This window comes from Octopus bimaculoides, chromosome 23 (assembly GCF_046866305.1).
Source record: "Octopus bimaculoides isolate indiv1 chromosome 23, ASM4686630v1, whole genome shotgun sequence".
NCBI classification, from domain to species: domain Eukaryota; kingdom Metazoa; phylum Mollusca; class Cephalopoda; order Octopoda; family Octopodidae; genus Octopus; species Octopus bimaculoides.
In genome coordinates, this window is record NC_142950.1 from 35,646,829 (window position 1) to 35,669,328 (window position 22,500).

General features: G+C 38.3%; 1 protein-coding gene across 5 annotated transcripts in view; it reads left to right on the top strand.

Annotated features, from left to right (window-relative positions):
• Positions 1-22,500, top strand: part of LOC106878307 (uncharacterized) — a 154,438-nt gene that overhangs the window by 34,933 nt on the left and 97,005 nt on the right. For all 5 annotated transcript variants that reach the window (XM_089340433.1, XM_089340430.1, XM_089340428.1 and 2 more), the window contains exon 2: positions 16,143-16,246. In XM_089340433.1, the coding sequence (XP_089196559.1) occupies positions 16,143-16,246 (104 nt within the window). The remainder of the gene's footprint in view (positions 1-16,142; positions 16,247-22,500) is intronic.

A 22,500-nucleotide genomic window follows, 5' to 3' on the forward strand; every position in this document is an offset into this window, starting at 1 on the left:
CAAAATAACGCTGTGAGTTTTCACATAATAATTATAAGCTAATTGCACCTATGTCAACTAAACGCACTTATGAAGCGTTGGTCATTTCGAGGCTATAGTAGGAGGTACTTGCCCAAGGTGCCACACAGAGAGACCGTAACCGGAAGCTTGTGGATGGGAGGCAAACTTCGTACCAGACAGCTGGGCAATTGGAATTGCGAATATGCTTGAAGGCGTGCAAGAAATCTGGACTTCATTTTGCTGATTAATAACTGGTTGACCTGCAAAGATGAAAGCAAAACTCCGCAAATGATATTTAGAAAGCAACAAGTGTATAGATATGTATGTGTATATGTATGTATATGTGTATGTATGTATGTATGTATGTATGTATGTATGTATGTATGTGTGTATGCATGTATGTACATATTTATGTATGTATGAATGTTTGTATGTATGAAAGCATGTAGATGCACACACATACAAACATATATATATATATGTGTGTGCGTGAGTGTCTGTGCATAAAAGAGTGTGCGAGTGTGTGCGTATATGAATGTACATCTATATTTACATATATACATATGCATACATATATATGTATGTATGAATATATATATATTTATATATATATATATATATATATATATATATATATATATGTATGTATATATATATATATATATATATATATATATATATATATATATATATATACATATATACATGTGTGTGTATGTGTATATATGTAGAAGCACACATATATATATGTATATGCATAAACATGGCGAGTGGGAGCATGTATATACGTGGATTACAGCGACAAGCTTGGGTGTATGTGCTTGTTCTCTTTAACTGGATGTAGTGGCAATCAGTGAGTGTGGATGGCGCTGGAGACTTGTAGAGCCAGTGCTGTTTTCTAAAGCATGTGACAGTCCACATGAAAAAGGCAGGAGCAGTTTTCACGTGATTCCAGCATTAAATCGGAAAGCTCGCACGCATGCGTGTCTGTATATAATATTTATGTATGTTTATATATATATATATATATATATATATATATATATATATATATATATATATATATATATATATATATATATATAAATATAAATATATAAATATACATGCATATGTACATACGTACACATATATATACAAACATATGCGCAGGTGTGTGTATGTGCATGTGTGTGTATGTGTACAAATATATATATATATATATATATATATATATATATATATATATATATATATATATATAAATATATATTCATGTTTATATTCATATGTATTCATCTGTATATATATATATATATATATATATATATATATCGATCAATCGGGTTGTGTGTCTATCTATCTATCTATCTATCTATCTATCTATCTATCTATATACAGGTATGTGTTTATATATGCATGCATTCATACATGCATACATACATACATACATACATGCATACATACATACATACATACGTACGTACATACATATATACATATATACACACACACACGCACACACACACACACACACACACACACACACACGTATATATGTATGTATAGATACATGCCTAAACGGGCGGTAATACAGAAAAATAAAATGATACCATTCTTATCATGTTAAGATATGATGCTGAGAGAGAAAGAGAGACGATGATGATGAACATGGGGTTTGATGGGGGGGGGGATGTGAAATAATGATGGTGATGAGGATGGTAGCCGTAATCATGATAATAATAATAGTAATGTATGTGTGTGTGTGTGGGGGGTGTCTCTCTCAATTGACATTGTTGTTGTGCTGGTGGTGGTGGTGGTGGTGGTGGTGGTGGTGGTGGTGGTGTAAGTAGTGGCAATGAATGGTATTCGGTGAAGTGACGTTTGTCGTTGGTGTCGGGGTTCGGAAATGTGCCGGTGGTGGTGGCGGTTGTCGTGGTGATGGACATGGTGATGGTGGTAGTGGTGGTGGTGGCGCTGGTGGTGCTGGTGCTGGTGGTGGTGGTGGTGGTGGTGGTGCTGTTCCTGGTGTTGGGGCTGGTGCCGGTGGTGGTCGTGTAAATGATGATGGTGGTGGTGGTGGTGGTGGTGGTGTAGATGATTACGTAGCGGTTGTGATGGTTGTGGTAGCGGTTGATTTGGCAGTGGACATGGTGGTGGCGATAGCGGTGTTGGTGGCGTTGCTGGTGGTGGCAGCAGCAGCAGCAGCAGCAGCAGTAGTAGTAGTAGTAGTAGTAGTAGTAGTAGTAGTAGTAGTAGTAATGATGGTGGATGTAGTGATGGCGTTGGTAGTCTTGTTATTGTTGTTGGTGTTGGTGGTGGTGGGGATGATAATCAAGCTGATGATGCTGAAGAGGAAAAGGAAGAGGAGGAAACTGCATACTATACACATTATCATATTATCACATTATGTTATATTCACATTATGATATCATCATCATGTGGTATCTACATATACACACACACACACACTATGCATACATATATACATATATATATATGTTCGTGAATGTATGTGTATACGTATATATATAGGTATATATATATATATATATATATATATATATATATATATATATATATATATATATGTACGTATGTATATATGTATGTATATATACATACGTATGTGTATATGTATATATGTATGTATATATGTAGACGTAAACATACATAGAACGAAGGATATTTAATCCTACAACATCTTCTGTTGCTATGGTAACTGTACAGGAAAAGCTGTTGCGGTCGCAACGTATATTTGCTGCTTTTTATACGTATATACGTCCGTATTTCTGCTTCGAAGTCAAAATATCTGTTTAGTTGTCAGTGTATGAGAATGTGCGGCGTATGTGTGTGAGTGTGTATATGTACATGTATATGTGTGTGTGTGCGTTTGTTTGTTTGTGTGTGTATAGATATACACATACATTCATAAACACATGTATGTGTACATGTTATATATGCATTTGCATGAACTTATGTATACACCTCCCTCTCTCTCTCTCTCTCACTGCATATATATATATATATATATATATATATATATATATATATATATATAAAGTGTGTTGGTGTGTGTATGTGTGTGTGAGTGAGTATGTGTGTGTGTGTGTGTGTGTGTGTGTGTGTGTGTGTGTGTGTGTGTGTGTGTGTGTATTTGTGTGTGCGTTTGTCGGTGCGTTTCTGTATATATTGTGTAGATGTAGGTTAAGACTGCCAGCTAGAAATATGACTACAGCACCTGTCAAAATGGTGTGTAAAATTTCGTTCATCCTAAAAAGTTTCTGAGTTCAAATACCGAAAAGGTACACTGTACATTTGAGACTTTCGAGTTCGATGAAATAAGCGCCAGCTGAACATTTGTGTGTCAGTCCAATCGACTTACCCCCTCCATCAGCTAAAGTTTCAGGCCGTGTGCCTATAGGAGATAGCATTACGTATGTGTATACGTAATTAATAACTCAATACATGCATTCAGACCTGGAATATATATATATATATATATATATATATATATATATATATATATATATATATAAACAAAAGTAAATGAGTATATGCATATATACGTACAGGTATGTGCATACCGACATCCACCTGTATGTATAGGTGCATATCTGGGTACAGGACATTGCAAACAAACGTAGACGAGAACACACGAGCCACATAGAGAACATTCTACTTCATCAGATATATATATATATACGCGCATACAGACAGACATATATGAGTTTGTGTATGTCTGTGTTTGTTCCCCAACATCGCTTGACAACCGCTGTTGGTGTGTTTACGTCGCTGTCCCTCAGCAGGTCGACGAAAGAGACCGATAGCATAATGACCAGACTCTAAATGAAATAAGTACTGCTGTCGATTGCCCACGCCCAATGACCCAGCGTGGCCGCACTCTAAGTAAAAGATAAACGCTGATATATTTCTAATATTCAAACACACACACGCACACACACGCACACACACACGCACACACACACACACACACACACACACACACACACACATATTCATATGACGGAGGCCAAACTGGTGGGCGAACACCTCGTGCTTTCCTCCGTCCTACGATCCAATGACGTCATTCGCAGCCCAATGTGGTTTTTCATTTATGTCATTTGGGAAGCGAATTTCTACTCCCGAGACTCTTTCCGCATGAGAAAATCTTCCCACTTCTGAGTGTATTCGAGCGTGTTTAACATGATCATATATATTCGAGGGAACGTTATTCCTTCAACGCTGCTTAGTGTGAATTTATCCCTCCCCCCCCCCATACACACGTACATACGCACACCAACATACATATATATATATACATACATGAACATATATGTATATATATTCATATATGTATATGTGTGTATATGGGCGCACGAGTGACAGTGTGGTAAGTAGCTTGCTTACCAAGCACATAGTTCCGGGTTCAGTCCCACTGCGTGACACCTTGGACAAGTGTCTTCTATTATAGCCTCGGGCCGACCAAAGCCTTGTGAGTGGATTTGATAGACGGAATCAGAAAGAAGCCAGTCGTATATATGTATATATATGTGTGTGTATGTTTGTGTGTCTGTGTTTGTCCCCCTAGCATTGCTTGACAACCGATGCTGGTGTGTTTACTTAGCTGTTCAGCAAAAGACACCGATAGAATAAGTACTAGGCTTACAAAGAATAAGTCATGGGGTCGATATGCTCGACTAAAGGTGGTGCTCCAGCATGGCCGCAGTCAAAAGACTGAAACAAGTAAAAGACAGTAAAAAGTATACATATACATATATATACTTACGTACGTAAGTATGTACGAACGTACGTACGTATGTACGTATGTACGTATGTATGTATGTATGTGTGTGTATGTATGTATGTATGCATGTATGTATGTATGTATGTGTGTGTGTATGTGTGCATGTATGTATGTATGTACGTATACCTTAAAATAGACTTTATAATTTATTAACAATAATGAGATGACTTTGAGAAAACAGTTATAGCTCAGCTGAATAATTCAGAAGTGAGCAATGAAGCGAATAGCTGAAGGAAGGGGAGAAGAACGAGAGAAAAAGAGAGAGAAAGTGTGTGTGTGAGAGAGAGAGAGAGAGAGAGAGAGAGAGAGAGAGAGAGAGAGAGAAAAGGAGGAGGACGAGGAGGTGAAAAAGGATGAAAGATTGACAGGCAGATTGATAGAGAGAGAGGGAAAGTGGGTGAGAGGAGTGGTCTGAGAAGTATTGTATAATCCAAGATGGCCGCTAATATGTTTTATTGGTTCAGGTTATTTTATGTGTTTACAGAGTAGAGTCAGTGTTGCGGTTAATGGTAATTTGCTAGTATTTTAACCCCAGTTCTGTCGTCATCGTCTAAGATCCATGCTAATGGGCATTCTATCCGTGACCATCTCATCTTTTTTTTCTGTAACTGTATATCACTCTCACTATATCGACCAGACTATTGGATGTTGTTATACATCGCTAGTCACGATGCAATTAAGCGCATTATTATAGCTTTCGAATAATACCACCTTGCTTGATAGATGGGGTAGGCCAACGTTCCCCCCTGAACGGAACCCCAGTCCATTGCAGGGTGTACCCATTTACAGCCGAGCGGACTGGAGCAACGTGAGGTGAAGTGTTTTGCTCGAAAACTCAAAGCACCTTCGATTTGGGAATCGAAAATCTTCGACAAAACCCGTTAAGACAGTGCTCCATCATGGCCGCAGTCCATTGAATGAATGACGTAAAAGAAAGTAAAAAAAAAAGCAAAGCGTCATATTACCAAAGATTGTGTCTTTCGATTCGTTTCGGCTACGTTCCTTGCAAATTCCTCATAGCTATGTGACATATTCTTGCTTGGAGTCGAGATGTCTCAAAGTGGTTGTCTTGGAGGAAAAAGACTGGGAATGGTTCTTCTGTGTCGCGTACCTGGCAACCGAGAAAGAAAGAGAGAGAGAGAGAGAGAGAGAGAGAGGGGAGAGAGAGAGAGAGAGAAAGAGAGTGAAATAGACAGAAGGGGAGACAGACAGACAAAAAGAGTTAAGTACACAGACAAACAGACAAACGGACAGACAGAGGGAAATACGGAGCGAGAGAGAGAGAGAAATCAACCTGAATGATCGTCGATCACTTTAGTCTATCATCCCCAGAAGTATGAAAAGCAAAGATAAACTCAATAGTATTTGAACTCAGGTCGCAAATTGTTGGAACACACACTGCTCTAACTATTCAACTACTGAATTGATCCCACCCCACTCCGCCCGACCCGTTCCCTTGCTAGTTACGTTTATCAATTAATGGTTTTGCCTTCAGAATTTCTCATAACTGCTGTCGGGTCCTGGCGAGTAAATAACAAATTCTCAGTCGAATATAAAAAAAAAAGAAAGAAAAAGAAATAATAAAAAATACGAAAGAAAAAAAAAAGGAAAGAAAAGTGTAATAAAACGTGACTAAAACAGTTGTGCAACAGACGAAATGTTTTTGCAGCATTGAGTTATGTCCCTTCGCGCTCTCCGTTCAATTTTTAAAACGAACGACTTTAATTTTTCATCACTGCTTGTCCATAAAATAAAATATCTCTGCAATATTTGCTTTTATGAGATGAATGGTACTTAAAGGAATATAACTGTCTCCTCGAAGAGAAAAATTAGTGTGAATTCTTTAGAAAAAGGAAACATTAACAGTTCTCTAAGAGACGTTTATTTAAGAAACGTAAATATTTGCCAATCCAGTTTATATATTGGGTACTTTTTTTTCCTGAGTGAATTCGCGTGGTCTAGTGGTTAAGGTGTTGCACTCAGAATTGCAAGTTCGTGGTTACGATTCCCGGGCGGTGCGTCGTGTGTTTGAGCAAAACACTTTATTTTACGTTACTACAGTCCGATCAGCATCATTCACTCAATATCTCAGACACCAGAAGGCGGCAAACGTTAGCACACCGGGGCGAAATGTTTACCTGTATTTCGTCAGTCTTTATGAATATATATACATATATGTGTGTGTATTTATATCTATCTATCTATCTACATAAAGTTGTAAATGACAGAAATAGTTTCATGAAATTTTATTTAGCAATAAGAAAATTTAATATCACGACAAATTGTTTCGTAGCTGAAAACTTGAAAATAGTTTATATTATTTTATTTAATAACAAATATATGACTTACATGTCTGCATTAATGCAAAATGCAAAAAACCCTCCAAAAGAAGTTTGCCCATCACTGACGGACACTGTCCATCATCAGCTGGACACTTAAACTGCTCACCATGACTACATACTCTTCTGTCTCCAAAAATATAGCAATTTACATTCCTCATCTTCCTTCCTTCCTTCCTTCCTTTCTTTCTTTCTTTCTTTCTTTCTTTTTTTCTTCCTTCCTTCCTTTCGCTCTTTACTTCCTTCCTTTCTTCCTTTCTTTCTTTCTTTCTTCCTTTCTTTCTTTCGTTCTTCTTTTCTCTCCTTCCTTCCGTCTTTCCTTCATCCCTTCCCATTCTCACCGTATTTCATTTCTTCCTTCTTTTTTTCTTCACCCTTTTTCTTCTATTTTCCTTCACTTCATTCTTCTTCTCACCCCCACCCCCTCTGACTTCTTCCCCTTCGCCACTCCTTTCTTCCATTGTTCTCATTCTTAGCTCCAGGAACCAAGTAAAATTCCATAGATTCGAGAGACGCTGCAGCGAAAAGAAAAATTTTAAAAAATTAAAAAAAAGAAACATAAAAATGAATAAATAAATAAATAAATAAAAGACGAATTTTGATAGATTTTTGCGGATATTTCTGCAGATCATGACAAAAATATGTGTGTCTTTGTGTATGTGTGTCATAATGAGTGTGTGTGTGTGGAGGGTAGTGTGTGTGTGTGGACGTGTGTGGTTCTGTGTGAATTTACGTCAATATCTATGTGTAGTTATGCGTAGATCTGTGTGTGCATGTGCATGTGTGTGTGTGTGTGTTCTGAGAAAATTAAATTTTTTGGAGACAGCACTCTTTCTTTCCTTCTCTCTCTCTCTCCCTCCCTCCCTCCCTCTCTCCTATCTATCTATCTATCTATCTATCTATCTATCTATCTATCGATCTATCTATCAATCAAGAAATGCTTTCTGGTGTTTCGTTAGTCGCTACGTTCTGCGTTCATATTCCACCGCGGTCGACTTTGTCTTTCATCCTTTCGGGGGTCGATAAAATAAGTACCAGTTGAGTACCGGGGTCGATGTAATCGACTTAACCCCTCCCCCACCATATTTTAGGCCTCGTGCTTAGAGTAGAAAAGATTATTATTATTATTATTATTATTATTATTATTATTATTATTATTATTATTATTATTATTATTATTATTATTATTAGTAAGTCCTTTTTTCTTTGTCTGTTTCTTTCGATTGTAAAACCATCAACGGTAATCTCCGCGTGTAAAAATCAGAGATCAGAAAATCGTGAAGATATTAATTAAAGACAGTTGTCAGACAAGTAGTTTCCGAATTCTAACACGATGTTAGTGTTTTCTATCACGACTGTCCAATGTGACAGCTACTTCTGTTTGTGTCTGGAAAGGAGTGGGTTTAATAACAAGATTACCAACAACAACAACACTGTTTCACACAAGTGAAACGTCTCGGTCGGACGTTTGTGGTTCGCAGTCAATGTCTGAAGTTATTATGAGACCAATAGAGATGACTGCAGCGGTGTAGCCGCAGATTTTGGGCTCCGGTTCAAATCTTGGTTGGGTTCCACTCATTAGATTCCGTCGAACGTTTTGGCAACGAGAGATAATATTATCGATGGTGAAGGAGAGAAAGAGAGAGACTGAGGTGGATCTGTGCAACTCGGATGGAATAAATCCATTCTTGTTCCAATGCACCCGTTTATTATTTTTTTCTCGCTGGTGTGTATATCTTCAATCAGCAAAATATACACACATTTGTATCTATGTATCACTCACTCTTTCTCTCTCTGTATAACCGTATACATACATATATACATATAAGATATATATATATATATATATATATATATATATATATATATATATATATACAAATACACACACATTCTTTCTCTCTCTCTCTCACACGCACACACACACGCACATTCCCCTTTTAGCCCTGTATTTATAAGCTTGATAAGATATATAGCAATCATATACTTGACAGTCTGTAATTTATTCGTCCTTGTTCCCTCTTCGTTGAGCTAAAGATAGAATTGGTTATATTTTTACAATATAGTAAATATTCTAACAATTTTTTATGCAATTCCTTATAATATTTAAATACGAAAATATACGTTTTTTAAACATCAAATGGCTATGAAGGGCCATCAGAATAGAATAGGAAGCACAGGGGTTCTCGAGCAAAACATGGTTGAGAACCTCTGATCCAAATGGATGCAGCGAAACAGAATTTCACTTCAAGATTTCGATATCTGAATGAGAAAGAGCTTCGGGAGCAGAAAATGGTAATATTCTGATCAAAGACCACAACACAATACAGCAACGAACACCATGGTAAATGGGGAAAAATTGGACAGCTTTAAAGAGATTGGATTTACTTTGACCAACAACGGCAACTAAATTAAAGGAGATATTCGTAAGTCTCAGACTGGCTTCGTCTATTGTGACGAAAATGGACGTCAGATGGGAAAACTGTTCCATCAGTTTCTCAACACACACACACACACACACACACACACACACACACACACATATATACGTGTAGATACACACTTAAGCATGTATGCATAAATACGCGGATACAAGCACATACACACGCATGCATACATATGTATATAAGCACACATACACATTTACAGACATGCATACATATCCACACAGACATAGAGGCCTACGCATATACAATACACAGGTACGCACCTGCATATATTATATATACATATACATCTATACATACCCCACCACACAGATACATAGATGTTATCGCAATTTTAAAGTCTACTTTTCTTTCTCTCTCATCGATCCTCACACACACACACACACACACACACACACACACACACACACACACACACACACATACACACACACACTCACTCTCTCTCTCGTTCGCACATTAATTCTCAAACGCTGAAAGTAATTGGTGTGTTTTGGCAAAGAACCAACCCAAACGTTATATTTCATTAGTCAGCCATGTTGGTTTTTCAGCACTTTCTCCAATTTATAACCACCAAATTCTCACTCGTAGTTCTGGATTATTTTAGCGGCAGCTGAAGCTGTTCTCCGAGCTGTAGATTAACTCCGTTGTGGTTAAATCGACTCTTGTGGCAGTAGATTAACTTAGTTGAGACCGAAGCTGGTCTCGTAGCTGTAGGTCTCGTAGCTGTAGCTGTTTCTTCTACTCATTATGGGCACTTTCCTAAGAGCCATTTCTGGTTATATATATATGTACACACACTCACGCACGCACACACACACACACACACACACACACATATATATACGACGGGCTTCTTTCAGTTTCCGTTTACCAAATCCACTCACAAGACTTTGGTCGGCACGGGGCTTTGGTAGAAGACACTTGCCCGAGGTGCTGAAGCTGGTCGGTCGGCAAGTCTACTTTTATTTATCGACCCCAGAAAGTTTGAAAGGCCAAGTTGACCTTGGCGAGATTTGAACCGAATACGCCAACACCTGTTGACCGATGCTCTACCGAGTCGGCCAATTCGCTGCCGTAGTTAGCGTATCTCTGATTTATTCTTCACACTCCACTGTGGTTGTTTATTAATTATGGAAGTCTTATTCCAATGTTGTGTGTAATTACTTTTCAAGTCCCAGTTATGTTCAACTGTTCCAGACATCACTAATTATCCGCTCGTTAATTGCATAAATTATTTATACAGCTCTCCTATATACACCCTACGTCGATGCGTGTTTATATATTCACCTCTGCACATTGTTATATATTCAAAGTGTCAGGAAATCGTCTTAACAGTTGATTTGGTTCAAGAACTAAGATCATCTTGGAGAACCTGGAATTAAGCTATAATCTATAATCTGTTAATCTATAGGATTATTCCTAGCTTCGTATTTCGTTGCGGGGGTTGTTTCACTTCGCCATATAGATTTGTTATGATTTAATTAAAACTTTGTACAACATATGTATGTATGTATGCATGCATATATATTTACATGAATGCATGCCTATATATATATATACTGAGCATAAAAAACAAACATATATATATATATGTATATATATATATATATGTTTGTTTTCTATGTTCAGTTATAATAAAAAACGATTTTACATTAATCTGGGGATTAACCTATAATTTTGTAGAGTAACATTTTTCTTTTTAATTCTGAAACAAGAATATTATTGACAGTGACTTCGATGTTTCAACCAGCTAAGGATTCGTCGGAACTTCGAGGTTACGGTCAAAGCTATTCTCGTTAAATAAGTGTGTGTGTGTGTGTGTGTGTGTGTGTGTGTGTGTGTGTGCACGCGCGCAAAGGCGCATGCCTCAGTGGTTAGAGCGTAGGGCTCATAATCTTGAGGTAGTGAGTTCGATTCCCGGACCGGGCTGTGTTTTGTGTTCTTGTTTCTCTTTTCTTCACTGTCAGATTCTTCAACAATATATGTAATATCATGTTCCGGTGGGTAAAGAGTAAAATTGCTGACCGGAGACTATAACGGTGTGACGGTCATACAAGTACCTGAAGCATTTCGTGAGAGCATCGCACATGTTCCTAAAATCATACTCACTTGCAAGTGTTTTATCGACTCCGAAAAGACCAAAAGGTGAATTTGACCTCGGCGGGATTTGAAATCAGAAAGTAAAGAAACGGAACAGTCATATCGTAATACAATTTTGTCCGACGCTCTATCAGTTCTGCCAAATTTCATACTGGAATACACATTGACGAATATTCCAGTTAAAGAAAAAATTCTGAGAATGCCTTAATAGTATTTATCAAACTATAAATTATTATATTCTAGAACATGCTTATGTCTCCCTTTCACACACACGCGCGCGCCCAATATTAAGTCTGTTTTGTTTTCATTTGTACTTATAGTAAGCGAAATGATTGACGTATATACAGTTTGTGCCATAATTGTTTAAATCTGCGTAATTCTTTAGATTTTTCAGTTGGATTCTTAACAATGTTGAAATTAACTCTATTTTGCTGTCAGCTATTAAAAGTCTATCGTGGTTTTGTCAGATAAAATTAAAATTATGTCAAGTTTAATATCCGTTATCTGTGGTTCATGTAATCGTCGAATTGTCATTTCCTATCAAGTGTGGTTTCGTGAATGTGTGCATATATATATATATATATATATATATACGTATACATAATTATATACATACATATATATATATATATATATATATATATATATATATATATGTATATTGCTTATGGTCACTTTATTGTGGCTGTCCTCTAAGAGACGACGATACTACCATTTAACCCCAGGAAGACATCTCCTTCAGCTGGTCAGCTCAAGGCTGTAGCAGAAGACACTTGCCCGAGGTGCCATGCAGTGGGATTGAACCCGGAACCATGTGGTTGAGAAGCAAGCTTCTTATTGCTTTATTGCCTAGAAGGGGCTAAACATAGAGGGGACAAACAAGGACAGACAAAGGGATTAAGTCGATTACATCGACCCCAGTGCGTAACTGCTACTTAATTTATCGACCCCGAAAGGATGAAAGGCAAAGTCGACCTCGGCGGAATTTGAACTCAGAACGTAACGGTAGACGAAATACCGCTAAGCATTTCGCCCGGCGTGCTAACGATTCTACCAGCTCGCTGCCTTGTGTGGCAAGCTTCTTACCACACAACCACGCCTGTATATACAACTATTTACTCCCTGTTTTGCTCGTGAGCTGGGGTGAAGGGTTAGGGTTAGACACAGGGGATCAGGTCCGAGACGGCTAAGTTCGTTCTTCAGATCGTTTCTGTCTCTCAGTCTTGTACTCCAGACTACATAACGTTAAGGGACAGCGTGAGAGCTTGAGCAAGATCTTTCCAGATAGACTGCTCGAAAAATGTACACCTTTTTAGTCAAGCTTGTCTTGAGAGTGTCTTTGTATCTCCTTTTTTGGAGAGTGATAGCCAACTGCTAATTTACCAAACAAAATCTAGCAAAACAGGTAGGAAACCGGGCATGCGCGCTACCTGTCCGCTCCACAGCAGTTGCAATTTAATTAAGAAAGCATTCATGCTCCACATATTGCTTTTCCTTTGTTCGTTTATATCTTTGCAAATTTTTAGCATTTATTTTCTTCTTAACCAACTGGAAATTATCTCTTATAAATATTTCTCCATGCCGTTCAGAGGGAGTGGGGGGGGGGGTTTATTCCAACTGAGAATGGGACTAATTTCAAACCACCTCCTCCTCCTCCTTTTTCTTCTTTCTTCTTCGCCTCGCACCCTTCCTACTGCCCCACCTCCTGCTCCACCTCCTGCTCCACCCCTCCTCCTCCACCTTTCTTCTTCTTCTTCTTCGTCTTTTTCTTCTTCGCCTCGTTCCCTCTTTCTCCTCCTCCTCCTCCTTTCTTCTTCTTCGCCTCGTTCCCTACTCCTACCCTCTTCTTCTTCTTCTTCTTCTTCTTCTTCTTCTTCTTCTTCTTCCTCTTTCCTATTGCACTGGTGTTGTTGTTGTTTTCCTGTTGCTATTCAGTGATGTAAGATCACTGGAGATGCTGCATAAACAGCATTCCGTCATAGAGGAAAGAGGTCAAGGGTTTGTCCCTATCCAGCCGAACTCCTCTGTTGTTAGCATGATGTTAACCAATATATTTTGAGCTGCTGTAATTAAAAGAGCATTGCTAAAGAAAGAACCAGGTTCCAACTTCCAGAGTGTCTTGCTAAATTGCTTGTAAATTCTATAAATATCCAGATCGATTAAAATCTAAGATTTCTGCAGAACGACCATTCCATGTCAGATAAGAAATATAACCGCCTTTGCTGAAGAAAGAGCATCGCGTCTGGTGTTGAAAGGTGGAGGTTTGAGAATGAATGAAAGAAATGGGGGGGGGGGAGAAGAGAGATAGAATGAAAGGAAAGAAGGAATGAAATGATGAGAGTTAAGAGAGAGAGAGAGAGAGAGAGAGAGAGAGAGAGAGGGGTCGAAAGGATGTAAGAGGTAACAGAGATGGAAAGAGAGAGGAAAAAGAAGGAAAGGAGAGAGAGTGAGAGTGAGAATGAGAGAGAGAGAGAGAGAGGGTCGAAAGGAGTAAGAGGAAACAGAGAATAAAAGAGGAAAGGCGAGAGAGTGGGAGTGAGAGAGAGAGAGAGAGAGAGAGAGAGTACGTACAGAATAAAACAAAGACAGAGAGAACTAAGGAAAGAGTAGATGTGCGTGTGAAGGAATGTGTGTGAGTGAATGTATATAAATGTGTGAGTGTGTGTATGTGTATAAGAGAGAGAGAGAGAGAGAGAGAGAGAGAGAGAGAGAGAGGGAGGGAGAGGGAGTTTTTTTGAAGAGAAATACGATTAGATTTCGTTTAATTCCGAAGAAGGTTGAGGTCTCCGACTGTGTCTTTCATGCATGGTTGATGTCGTTGTCGCCGTGGTTCAGTTTCAGATTGCTATTACCATCTTAACTTTTGTCGAAACATCGTCTTAGGTCTGTTATCAGCCCTACTATTCATAAGGCCTGTGTGTATAAGTAAACGAGATTATAACACTCACCCCCGGATGAGACGCTAGTCCGTTCCAAGCTTTACTTCCCAGTTGCTGGTAGAAACTGTTTACTTGTGAATGGAAAAGAGCAACGTAAAAAGGAGATGTTTTGCTCAAGAATACAACGTACCACCACGAAAATCGAAACCACGATCTTACATTCACAAATGCAACGGCTTAACCATGGGCCACACGCCTTCACCTATTCAAACATATAAATACATTATTTGATGCATGTTTCGGTTGGGAGTATCGTGTCATTTGAGGAAGGTTAAACTCATTTTTAGCAAATCGAGGGACAACACAGAAAGCTCCACATCCCCATCAATGTTATAGAGTTGTTTGATAAATTTTATGATATATTCTACAATCATGAAATAGGTTTATTTTGTAAACAGTAATGGCGGATTCTATGGCGTATTTTACGATCGAAAGAGAAATCATTTTATTTTCCTCTCTCGTGAATTTACACGATCAGCGATTTCATGTTTCACTGTTGTTACCTCCAACCGTTTCTTGTTCCCTTTTTTTTTTGTGTGTGAGTATGTGTTTGTAGAATTATTTGTCGAATTGTCTGTGTGCGCGTGTGTGTGTGTGTATGTGTGTATGTATATACAGGCGTGCGCAAAAGTAGGTATACAGTTCCTTAACTTGAGTGAGTGTTCACTCTTATGAAAAGAGCATTCCACTCATATTAAGTAATTGTATACCTACTATTGCCCACATTTGTTTGTATGTACGTGGTACGTACGTACGTGCGTATGTATGTATGTATGTATGTATGTATGTATCTATGTATGTATGTATGTATGTATGTACGTACGTATGTATATATGTATGCATGTATGTATGTATGTATCTATGTATGTGTCCGTGTATATTTGTCTATGTGGAGGTGCAATGGTTAAGTTGTTAGGGTAGGGGACTCGCGGTCATAGGATCTCGGTTTCGATTCCCAGACCGGGCGTTGTGAGTGTTTATTGAGCGAAAACATTTAAATCTCCACGAGGCTCCGGCTGGAGGTAGTGGCGAACCCTGCTGTATTCTTTCACCACAGCTTTCTCTCACTCTTTCTTCCTGTTTCTGTTGTACCTGTAATTCAAAGGGGCCAGCCTTGTCACACTCTATGTCACGCTGAATCTCAGCCTCTCTGTGTGCGTGTTTCATCAAAGATGCACCTTTTGGCGAGAAAACCGATAAATCGTTGAATTCAAACCAGATTTACCTTAGACCATTTATTCCGCTTGGTTGACATGTCTCAAACACTGGTCAGTCATTCTACCGGAAATACAATGCACAATGACAACAAACGGCGCTAATGTTCACCAAAAGCTTCCTATAAAAATAACAACACTAAAGATATTTGACAGAAGCTGTTAGCACTTGTTGCAACTATTGCAGCGACTGCACTTTGTGATTCTGCTACCGCTGCTGCTGCTTCTGCTGCCGCTGTTGTTGTTGTTATTTGGTTATAACAAATTAAACTGCATGTATGATCGATTAGTGATGTCTTTCGTTATATTTGCAGTGTTGAAAGGTGAAAAGAAACTACACGAGGCCGCTCGACAGAATAACCTAGCGAAGGCCAGAAGGTTGCTTATTGAGAAGGTTGATGTGGATTGTAAAAATAATGTAAGTACATTGTCGTCATCGTCGTCATCGTTGTTGTTGTTGTTTGTAATAGTAGTAGTAGTAGTAGTAGTAGTAGTAGTAGTCCTACAGACACTGCTGCTGCTGTTATTACTGTTGTTGTTGTTGTTGTTACGGTCCCGTCTTCTGTTATTTTCATCAATACTACTATTGTCAAATCGATCCCCGATGGTTATATTATCATTGTTGTCATTAATGTTGTTACTGGTGTTGTTGTTGCTTGCAATAGTTTTGCTGCTGACAGTGCTGCTGCAGCTGCAGCTGTTGTTGTTGCTGTTGTTATTGTTGTCATCATCCCCTTGTTTGTTATTGTCATCGATACTATCGTCGTTGAATCTTTCCCTATGGCATTGTAATCCGGGATTTTTGCGTGGAGTCTACCCCGGATTACCCGAAGTGGACTGCCCCGCCATTGGGGATTCTATTTATTTATTTATTTATTTATTATTTATTTCCTTAATTTCTATTATATATCTTCTGTCATATCTCTTAATGTGGTAATATCTCCCTTTGATCGATGTAAACCCCACCTGTTTTTGTTTTTGTTTTTTTTGTATTTTTTTATTTTTGCTTTGTTTTTGTGTGCTGTAACTCGTCCTTTGATAGTGTCCTCTATGTGTTGGGTCCTTGTGGCCAATAAAAGAACCTATTATTATTATTATTATTATTATTATTATTATTATTATTATTATTATTATTATTATTATTATTATCTTGGTTTGGCTCAGGTTCGGTCTTATTCCTGATAGGATTTATATGGCTAGCGGGTTACTGTGCTTAGAACCCTGCTGATAATCCTTGCTGTCCCTAAGAGACAAACTCTCTGTAGGAGCTCTACCAGGCATTCTATTTCAATCTCCTTCAGCTATTTATCTATATTTTGGTTTACTGTTCCCAACGCACCAATTATTATTATTATTATTATTATTATTATTATTATTATTATTATTATTATTATTATTATTATTATTATTATTAAGGCGGGGAGCTGACAGAATCGTTAGCACGCTGGGCAAAGTGCTTAGCGGCATTTCGTCCGTCCTCGCGTTCTGAGTTCAAATTCTGCCGAAGTCGACTTTGCCTTTCATCCTATCGGGGTCGATAAAACAAGCACCAATGAAGCCATGGGATCGGGTGTAATCGACTAGTCCCATCCGTTAAAAATTTCAGGTATTGTGCCTATATGTGTAAGAATTATTATAACTGCTGTTGTTATAGTGCAGCGGTCCTCAATCATTTTTGCACCCCAGATGGTTTCATGCAAGACGATATTTAAACGACTCGAGGGACCACTCACATAAGAAAACAGTAAAGTGTATAGTATATTGTTTAATTCTTGCATATATGAAGGGGGCGAGCTAGCAGAACCTTTAGCACGTCAAACGAAATGCTGCAAAGCATTTTGTCCGGACGAAATGCTTAACAGCATGCCATGCGTCTTTACTTTCAGAGGATAAATTCCGTCGAAATCATCCTTGCCTGTCATCCTTTTAGAATCAATAAATTAAGTACTAGTTGAGTAATGGGCTCGGTATGATCAACTAGCCCCTCCCCTCCAAAATCCAGGCTTTGCGCCTATAGCAAAATAGATTATTACGCATATAATATATATATATATATATATATGACTGCAATAGTCAACAAAATAGAAATTAAATTTAAAAAGTGTATTCTTTGTGTGTGACCCCATACCAAATGATCCACGGCCCGCTACTCGCCCCGTGGTCCGTTGGTGAAGGACGTTGATGTTGATGTTGTCAAAGTTCGTTGATGTTATTATTGTTGTTGTTGTTGTTGTTATGGTCGTCGTTGTTGTTGTTGTTGTTGTGGACGGTGAGGCCCGGATGTCAAAGGTATTGGTGGTGTTGTTGGTGTTCTTATTGCTCACATCGTTTTTGCTGTTGTTGTTGTTGGTACCGTTACTGCAATTGTTATTGTTATTCATACTATTGTTGTTGTTGTTGTCATTACCGCTGTTTTCACTGAGCTGTCCATCTTGTTGATATTAATGCAGTTGCTATCGTGGTTATAGTTGTTGTTGTTGTCGTCACTATTCAATGACTTTCCCAAAACTAGTAGTAGTAGTAGTAGTAGTAGTAGTAGTAGTGGTTGTTGTTGTTGTTGCTGTTGTTGTTCAGACTGTCAGCCGTCCCGATCCAAGCTTAGGCAAGTTCGGATCCGGAGTTTGGTTTCCGTCTGGGTGAAAGTGGTGCGTGGAAGAGTAACGTGGTGGGTGGAAAATGATTTCGGTGGGGCCCCGGATATATTCAACTACGGATTAACCCTGGGTCCCTAAAACACGATATTGGCCATCACTGAATCCTGCATATCTTTTATCTTTTACTTCTTACTTGTTTGAGTCATCGGTCTGCGGCCATGTTACAGCACTGCCTTCAAAGGTTTTAGTCTAACAGATCAAAATCTAGTACTTTTAAGTTTGGTGCTTATTCTATTGGTCGCTTTTGCCGAACTGTTAGGTTATGGGAATAAAAACATACAAGGTGTCGTACGGTGGGGATGAACCCGAAACCATGCAGTTACAAAGAGAGCTTCTGAACTACACAGCCACGCCTAACAACCAATAATTATAGTGAAAACATTGATTATGATAACCATTAAGCAATGAGATTTAATGTCGGATGTTGTTTGAACGTAATTATATTTACGCCATGTAGATCCTCGTGTTTGAGAATGGACTTGAAAAGTTCTAGTTTAAACAGCAATTTATTGCATGCATTCTTTTAGTATAAACGAAAGAGGAATTGGATAGAAATGTTTGTACTGTGCATTGGATTGGTGCCCAATTCAAGAGTTTGCATTGTTTTTGTTTTTTTCATACCAAAGATTGTTGCAAACCTTTCAGATATAAATCACTGCATTTCCTCTGCGTTCTTTTCTCCTAAAGCCCTCCCCCCAGTTTGTTCAAATGTTGCTCCAGAGACAATCTTTCTTGTGCATGATCTCTGTATTACTCCTCGTTCATAAATAAGTTTAACACTCTGAGGAATTCAATATCTGCGAGCAATAATCAAGAATAATCAAGTCTTATTATTCTATTGTTCTAAATATTCTCAGTCATATTGCCAATCGTCTGCACATTATTGCTATTGTTGTAATGTATGCATTAAATGTTGCATCATTATTATTCATTATATCACTCAGATCGTGAACGAATTCTAAAACCGGGATAGCAATCTGTCATGGCAGCCCTGTGCATAACGATGAAGAATTTCCGAAATTAAATGAAGAATTCTTGAAATTCTTCCAGCATTGAATTAAAAGTTATTTTCACCATCTCGCCAAATTCTTGGGACTTGCGATTTTCTTTTCTTCGTAGATTTTATGCATCCATACAACTATTGAATTGTTTCTATCGTTTTCATGTGCTACTGAAGGAGTATATGTCTGAAGGAGTATATGTCTGAAGGAGTATACGGTTTGAAGCAATATAGGATGTGACGGAGTATAAAGGACTGAATGATTAAATACAAGTACGGATTAAAGAAAATTCGCTGAAATACAGACGACATTCAGAATATTCTTTTCTACTGAAAGCATAGGGCCTTGAAATTTGGAGGGAGGGGACTAGTCTATTACATCGACCCCAGCGTTTCACTGGTACTTAATTTATTGCGATAACCTTTTGCGATAACCTTAAGGCCAGGAACTTTTCAGCACCCCCTCGTATATATGTATGTATGTATGAATGCATACACACACACACACACACACACACACACACACACACACACACACACACACACACACACACACACACACACACACACACACACACACAGAGTAATCCCTTGCCATATCGCGATTTATTATTTAAGCTCACGTCGAACATCGATTCCTCTGTCGTGTTGTTTTGCATTTATAATAAAATAAATATGCACAAATTATAGAAATAATAAATAAAAAAATATACAGTACTGTTTCTACTTCGCAGATTTTCACTTATCGCGAGGTTTTTGGAACGTAACATCCGCGATAGACGAGGGATATACATATATATATACACACATATACTCAAGCACACAGACACACACACACACTCACTCTCTCTCTCTCTCTCTCTCTCTCACACACACACACACACACACATATATATATATACACACACACACATAAATTGGTGAGCGTGAGTATATGAGCGTGTGTATATATGTGTGTAAATATATATGCATATACTTATATATGTATGCGTGTCTGTATATATGCATGTATATGTACGTATATGAATGAACATATATCTATCTGACTATGTATGTCTGTATGTATGTATGAACGTACGTATGTATATGTGTATGTATATGGTTTCCGTTGTCAAACAGATAGCTGAAACTAGACATGATGTCGAATCTGATTCGATGACGTAGCAATCATCTCAGTTCTTCGAACTATAGACAGTGTATCTATATGTACTGTTTAGTATTGATTTTTAGGAGTTCTTGGACAATCTGAGCTGCCAACCACCGTTGCTATGTGACGATGACTGCCAGAGCTTTTTCTTTCTTTCTTTCTTTCTTTCTTTCTTTCTTTCTTTTTCTAGTTTTGCTCCCACCACCACTGCCACCACCACCACCACCACCACCACCACCACCATCACCACCACCATCACCACCACCATCACCAACACCTCCACCACCACCACCAACAACAACAACACTACCACTACCACCACCATCTCAACCTCATCTCCACCATCACCCTCCCTTCCTCCACCGCCACCACCCCTCCATATCTTTTTCTTTAATTCTTCACAATTGGTGCTGCTTATATTAATACTTCTGCTGTTGTTGTTGTTGTTGTTGTTGTTGATGATGGAAATTGCGGCGGCGGCAGCGGCGGCGTCGACGTTGGTCCTGTTAGCATTGCTGTCATTCACAGTATTGATGTTGGGAGTAGTAGTAGTAGTAGTAGTAGTAGTAGTAGTAGTGGTGGTGGTGGTGGTGGTGGTGGTGGCGGTGGTGGTGGTCATACAGGTGTTGGGCGAGTTAATGCTGTTGTTGCTGCCGTTGTCGTTTAGGCAATCCAATGTGACCACCCTACCTGCATTTTTTTTTTTTTTTGTGCATACGACATGACAGTTCTTCATTCGACAGTTCTGTGCTCAAAACTGCTCCAACCACTTTTAAAGCCTGCTGCTTATTCTATCGTTCTCTTTTGCCGAATCTTTTGCCCAAGATGTCAGGTGTTGGTGTTCAACTTAGCTTCTGGGGGGAAATAATCATTTCACCCGATCTGGGATATTTAAAGAGAAAATATATAGAATTATGATGTTCGATTGTTCATAGAGATAATTCGGGAATAAGAAGGTGGTGTTCATGTTCAGATCCGCACCAAATTTGATCTGTTTCTCTTGGCCACGGGAATCGATGAATGAAGAAGAAGAAGAAGAAGAAGAAGAAGAAGAAGAAGAAGAAGAAGAAGAAGAAGAAGAAGAAGAAGAAGAAGAAGAAGAAGAAGAAATGTATATAAAAGGGGTTGATTAGATGGGGTGTAACATGATTGATAAGCAGTCATTGAACCGCGCATCACTTGTATAATATTGATAATTGGAGACGACACACAGATGTCATAAAGAGCGTTAAGTGAACCGAGAACTTACTGATATCTCAACCAACAATGCATTACACACACACACACATACACACACACACACATATATATATGTATATATATATATATATATATATATATATATATATATATATATATATATATGTATGTATGTGTGTGTGTGTGTGTGTGTGTGTGTGTGTGTGTGTGTGTGTGTGTGTGTGTGTATGTATATACATACATATATATATATATATATACACACACACACACACATATATACACAGAGTTGAAATTTACAGAAAAACAAAAGACGAAGACAGGTGCATGAACAACAAGTAGGTTTATTAGTTTGACGCTCGGGGAGGTGAGAAAGTCTTTTACGTTTCGAGCCTATGCTCTTCAATAGAAAGGAATAAGAGAAAATAAACGGAGAGAACACATACATACCTACACACATACACACAAGCAATAAGGAAACAAAGAAATTCTTTAAAACACATTTAATGGCCGCAGTCAAATGGGTAATACAAGAAAATAAAAGATATGCATACACACATACACGCACGCGCATATATAGAGGGTGGCCCAAAAGTAGGTTTACAGTTATTACGTAGGCACTTTAAATTCCTTTTAAAACGTTTTATTACGTTTAAATTTCTACCTTACAA